The 6,000-nt window shown below is 32.2% G+C and overlaps 1 protein-coding gene across 2 annotated transcripts in view; it reads left to right on the forward strand.

Annotated features, from left to right (window-relative positions):
• The window catches only part of PPP1CB (protein phosphatase 1 catalytic subunit beta), a 52,195-nt gene extending 46,522 nt beyond the window's left edge, over positions 1–5,673 (forward strand). The window contains exon 9 of one of the 2 annotated variants that reach the window (XM_009183915.3): positions 1,896–5,531. In XM_009183915.3, the coding sequence (XP_009182179.1) occupies positions 1,896–2,000 (105 nt within the window). In that variant the 3' untranslated portion in view covers positions 2,001–5,531. Of the gene's footprint in view, positions 1–1,895 lie in introns of both variants that reach the window. The other variant, XM_003908455.4, reaches the window with a different exon arrangement.
• The last annotated feature ends 327 nt before the right edge of the window (positions 5,674–6,000 follow it).

Here is a 6,000-nt window from a genome sequence, read left to right on the forward strand (position 1 = left end):
ATTCAGCTGTGAATCTTTCTGGGCCAGGGCTTTTTTGGTTTATAGATTTTTTTATTACTGATTCAATTTTGGAACTTGTTATTGTTCTGTTCAGGATTTTAATTTCCTCCTGGTTCAATCTTGGAGTTTGTGTGTGTTTCTATGAATTTATTCATTTTTTTGGGAGGTTGTGTTTCTTGAATTTATTCATGTCTTGGGAGGTCGTGTGTTTCTATGAATTTATTCATTTCTTTGGAGGATGCGTGTTTCTGTGAATTTATTCATTTCTTCTAGGTTTTCTAGTTTGTGTGCACAGATGTTTATCATCTCAAGATATTTTACATGTCTGTGGGGTTGGTTGTAATGTCACCTTTGTCATTTCAGATTGCGCTTATTTGGATCTTTTCTTAATCTAGTTAGCAGTCTATCTTGTTTATTCTTTTGAAGAACCAACTTTTGGTTTCAACATGTACATTTTAAAAAGAAGCCAGTTTTAGCTTTAGTGTGCTACTACAGATCATTCTTGTTCACTGAGTAAAACGGCTTCAGTACTTTGCTCTTGCAAAGGCTATTCTATGTCTATGATGTACACACACTATATTTCTCTTAAAATGCATTGGGGCTTTCCCATTCCTCTTTCTCTTTATCATATTATACTGTTTCCATCAATTAGTACAATTGAATGGTAAATGGTTGCTCATTTACAAATTAAATATAGTAACCATACCTTATCCTTCCAGCAGTTGTCATAGTGGTGTTGGATTAATATCTTCTTTTCACTGAGGCACTATTATGTTCTAAATAGTTTTTTTAAAAATACTTTGTCTTCCTATACTGTTTTATTTTTGGAAAATCATGACTTTTTTATGTATAATGTAAGTTAAATCTCTATTTACATCCCCCAGAATTAGTATAATAAAAAAGCCAGACAGTAACTAGTTTTGGCAAGGATTTGGAGGCATTAGAATCTTCATACATTAATGGTAGGGATAGAGTTCTCATATGATGCAGCAGTTTTACTTCTAGGTGTATACCCAAGATTATGAAAACATGTTCACACAAAAACTGTTACATAAATGTACACAACAGCATTATTCCTTATAGCTGAAAAATTCACACAATTCAGATGTCCATCAGCTACTGAATGGATAAATGTGGTACATCCATACAATGGACTGTACAATGTACAACTCAGCAATAAAAAGGAATGAAGGACTGATACTTCAAAACTGGTTTTGAAAACCTAAGTGAAAGAAGCCAGTCATAAAAGACCACATATTATATGATGCCAGTTTTATGAAATCTTCAGAATAGGCAATTCTGTAGAGACAGATAATAAATTAGTAATTGCTTAGAGTTAGAGCAACTAACTCTAAAAGTTAGTTGGAGAGTGGAGAGCAGGAATGGGGAGTGACTGCTGATGGGAACAGGCTTTCTTTTAGGGGTGACAGAAATGTTCTAAAATTAGATTTATATCAATAAAGCTGTTTTTTAAGTAAAAAGATCTATTTATATGTAAATAATAAGATCTGAAGAGTTTGTGACTTGTAAGTTAATTACCCTCCTAAGTTACTATATCAGAATTATGATGACAACATAGATCTTCTGACTCTTAAACCAGTGTTCTTTTCCCCACAGCACAGATACACTAATTTAAAAAAGTTTTTTACTTAAATCTAAGGATTGGATAGTTGATAGAGTTAGTGTACTTTTGTTATTAAAATATGAGTGGAATGAGAAAGTTCAGACACTTGCACACTTTAAATGTAAGAAATGTTTATGGAGCTTTGCTATTCTACATTTTTATTGCACTTTTGCAGTTTATGCCATTTATTTAAAAAACTCGCAATTGTAACAATTTTCTTAACTTATTGTATATGAAAGAATAACATTATTTGTTAATAATTTACTTTAAGATATTGAAACCATCTGAAAAGAAAGCTAAGTACCAGTATGGTGGACTGAATTCTGGACGTCCTGTCACTCCACCTCGAACAGCTAATCCACCGAAGAAAAGGTGAAGAAAGGAATTCTGTAAAGAAACCGTCAGATTTGTTAAGGACATCTTCATAATATATAAGTGTGCACTGTAAAACCATCCAGCCATTTGACACCCTTTATGATGTCACACCTTTAACTTAAGGAGACGGGTAAAGGATCTTAAATTTTTTTCTAATAGAAAGATGTGCTACACTGTATTGTAATAAGTATACTCTGTTATAGTCAACAAAGTTAAATCCAAATTCAAAATTATCCATTAAAGTTACATCTTCATGTATCACAATTTTTAAAGTTGAAGAGCATCCCAGTTAAACTAGATGTGATAGTTAAACCAGATGAAAGCATGATGATCCATCTGTGTAATGTGGTTTTAGTGTTGCTTGGTTGTTTAATTATTTTGAGCTTGTTTTGTTTTTGTTTGTTTGTTTTCGCTAGAATAATGGCAAATACTTCTAATTTTTTTCCCTAAACATTTTTAAAAGTGAAATATGGGAAGAGCTTTACAGACATTCACCAACTATTATTTTCCCTTGCTTATCTACTTAGATATCTGTTTAATCTTACTAAGAAAACTTACGCCTCATTACATTAAAAAGGTATTTTAGAGATTGATTGTTTTAAAAAACGCACATTGTCCAATCCAGTGATTTTAATCATACATTTTGACTGGGCAGACTTTACAGCTGATAGTGAATATTTTGCTTTATACAGGAATTGCCACTGATTGGGATTTGTGCACTCTAATTTTTAACTTATTGATGCTCTATTGTGCAGTAGCATTTCATTTAACTTTAAGATAAGGCTCATATAGTATTACCCAACTAGTTGGTAATGTGATTATGTGGTACCTTGGCTTTAGGTTTTCATTCGCACGGAACACCTTTTGGCATGCTTAACTTCCTGGTAACACCTTCACCTGCATTGGTTTTCTTTCTTTTTTTTTTTTTTTTTTTTTTTTTTTTTTCTTTTTTTTTTTTTTTTTTTGAGTTTTTGTTGTTGTTGTTGTTTGTTTTTAGATCAACAGTACATGAGAATCCTTTTTTGACAAGCCTTGGAAAGCTGACACTATCTCTTTTTCCTCCCTCTATACGAAGGATGTATTTAAATGAATGCTGGTCAGTGGGACATTTTGTCAACTATGGGTATTGGGTGCTTAACTGTCTAATATTGCCATGTGAATGTTGTATACGATTGTAAGGCTTATGTCACTAAAGATTTTTATTCTGATTTTTTCATAATCAAAGGTCATATGATATTGTATAGACATGCTTTGTAGTGAACTATAGTAGCAATAATTTCTGTACCTGATCAAGAGTTTATTGCAGCCTTTCTTTTCCTATTCTTTTTTTTTAAGGGTTAGTATTAACAAATGGCAACGCGTAGAAAAGTTAACATGAAGATTTTAGAAGGAGAGAACTTACAGGACACAGATTTGTGATTCTTTGGCTGTGACACTATTGGATGTGATTCTAAAAGCTTTTATTGAGCATTGTCAAATTTGTAAGCTTCATAGGGATGGACATCATATCTATAATGCCCTTCTATATGTGCTACCATAGATGTGACATTTTTGACCTTAATATCGTCTTTGAAAATGTTAAATTGAGAAACCTGTTAACTTATATTTTATGAATTGGCACATTGTATTACTTACTGCAAGAGATATTTCATTTTCAGCACAGTGCAAAAGTTCTTTAAAATGCATATGTCTTTTTTTCTAATTCCGTTTTGTTTTAAAGCACATTTTAAATGTAGTTTTCTCATTTAGTAAAAGTTGTCTAATTGATATGAAGCCTGACTGATTATTTTTTTCCTTACAGTGAGACATTGAAGCACACATTTTATTCACATAGGTACTATGTCCTTGACATATTGAAATGATTCTTTTCTGAAAGTGTTCATGATCTACATATGATGTATTAGGTCACAAAGCTTTTATCTGAGGTGATTTAAATAACTTCCTGATTGGAGTGTGTAAGCTGAGCGATTTCTAATAAAATTTTAGTTGTACTCTTTTAGTAGTTATAGTGAAGCAGGTCTAGAAAATAAGCCTTTGGCAGGGAAAAAGGGCAATGTTGATTAATCTCAGTATTAGTTAAACCACATTAATCTGTATCCCATTGTCTGGCTTTTGTAAATTCATCCAGGTCAAGACTAAGTATGTTGGTTAATAGGAATCTTTTTTTTTTTTTTAAAGACTAAATGTGAAAAAATAATCACTGAGCTAATTAATATTGGTCATTAAATTTAAAGGATGGAAATTTATCATGTTTAAAAATTATTCAGGCACTCTTAAAACCACTTAAACAGCCTCCAGTCATAAAAATGTGTTCTTTACAAATATTTGCTTGGCAACACTACTTGAAATAAATAAAACTTTGTTTCTTAGGAGAAAATTATTCTGTAATTCCAGTGTCACTAATTTATATTGTTCTTTCCTCTGATTTTTTTCAGGTTAGTGATTTTTTTTGTATACAATTTAATCCAAATGTTATGACATTCAGAAATCATTGAAACACGGTAGATATCTGTTATAATGTGGTGTATCACATGAATTATAAAGCAAAGTTATGGTTGATTTCTATTCTTGAAAGAATCAACTACAGTGAATCCTTTGCATTTGAAGCCTTAACATGCGCTGCTTTAATTTTGTCCAGGGACAAATTTTAATAATCAGCAAGACTGGTTTGTGCAAAGCATTGAGTCATCAGGTATTTAGAGCCTAGCCAACTACCCAGTATCCATGCTGCCATGTCCCTTCATTGTAAAAAGTACCTAAACATTCATGAAATTATTATTATTATTATTTTTTGCTGAAAAATGCTGGCAAGAAGAATTTTAAAGCTTAAAATAGGTGGTAAATTTGAAATATGAGTGTGTTCAGGAGAAACATACGCTTTTCAAAAAAATTTGTATTCAAGGCAAAGCAAGGAACATCTTGAGATATGTCTCCTAAGAATATAAAGATGTATTATTTTAAGCCAAGGAACTGAAATATGTCTCAGTTTATAAATTCAGGTATATTCTTTTTGTCTCCATGGCAACCATAACTTTTGAACCAAAAAAAATTTTTTTTACATCTTTATGCTGAAAATGTGTTTAGGAATATGGTCAGGCTGAATTTGCTGTTGCTCCCTAACCAAATCCACCTCCTGTTTTCCTTGTGAGTCAATGGCTAAATCAAAGATGCCCCTGAGAAGAGACTTAGTCCAAGCCTGATTGTACTAGTGGCATCACTTAGAAATAGGCTGTCCGTCTTCCTAGTAGATCTCAATGTTTTATAATTTCTTAAAACAGCTGAAAATTGGGACAACATACTTTACGCAATGAACAGTAGTTAAATAGGAAATAAATTAGTTCCATATAAGTATAGGCCTAGAGTTTTAATTACCTTTATAATGTTTCTTCAACAAAAGTGAAACTTAGATACAATTGTGATTGGATACTTAGATACTAAGTGAAACTTAGTGTAACAATTTTGATCTGTTAAATTGGATTTTACATGTACATTTGAATGCCAGAATTTCTAAATAAATCCCCTGGTTAGGAAATTTTAAAAGTCAAAGCTTGTTTTCTTCAACCAGTACCTTCTACATTGGTTGACTTAGACCATAAGCTTTTTAAGTTTCTCATTGTAATTTACCTTCTCATGCAGATTGCTGATGTTTTATTAAACCTTATTTTTACAAAAATGACCATAAATCTTTGCTTCTTTCCTCTTAGGGATCTTTGCTAGCTTATGTGGTTGTGAAATCTTACTTATAACACCACATTGTGTGGGGTATACAGGGTGGAAGATAGCAAGTGAACAGGTGGTGTGGGTGGGGAAGGGGTGTGTGTGTGTGTGTATGTGTGTGTGTGTGTGTGTAAAAGAGAGAACAAACTAACTGCCTGAGGCTAATAGGTTCAGCATTCCTTTCAGATATTACATGCAAAAAGGTGGGAACCCAAGGTCTGTTCCTGGAGGCTTTTCAATCAAGCCTGGCATAGGATCGGCAAGTTAAAGTATGTATTAATTTT

This window comes from Papio anubis, chromosome 14 (assembly GCF_008728515.1).
Source record: "Papio anubis isolate 15944 chromosome 14, Panubis1.0, whole genome shotgun sequence".
Classification (NCBI taxonomy): Eukaryota; Metazoa; Chordata; class Mammalia; order Primates; family Cercopithecidae; genus Papio; species Papio anubis.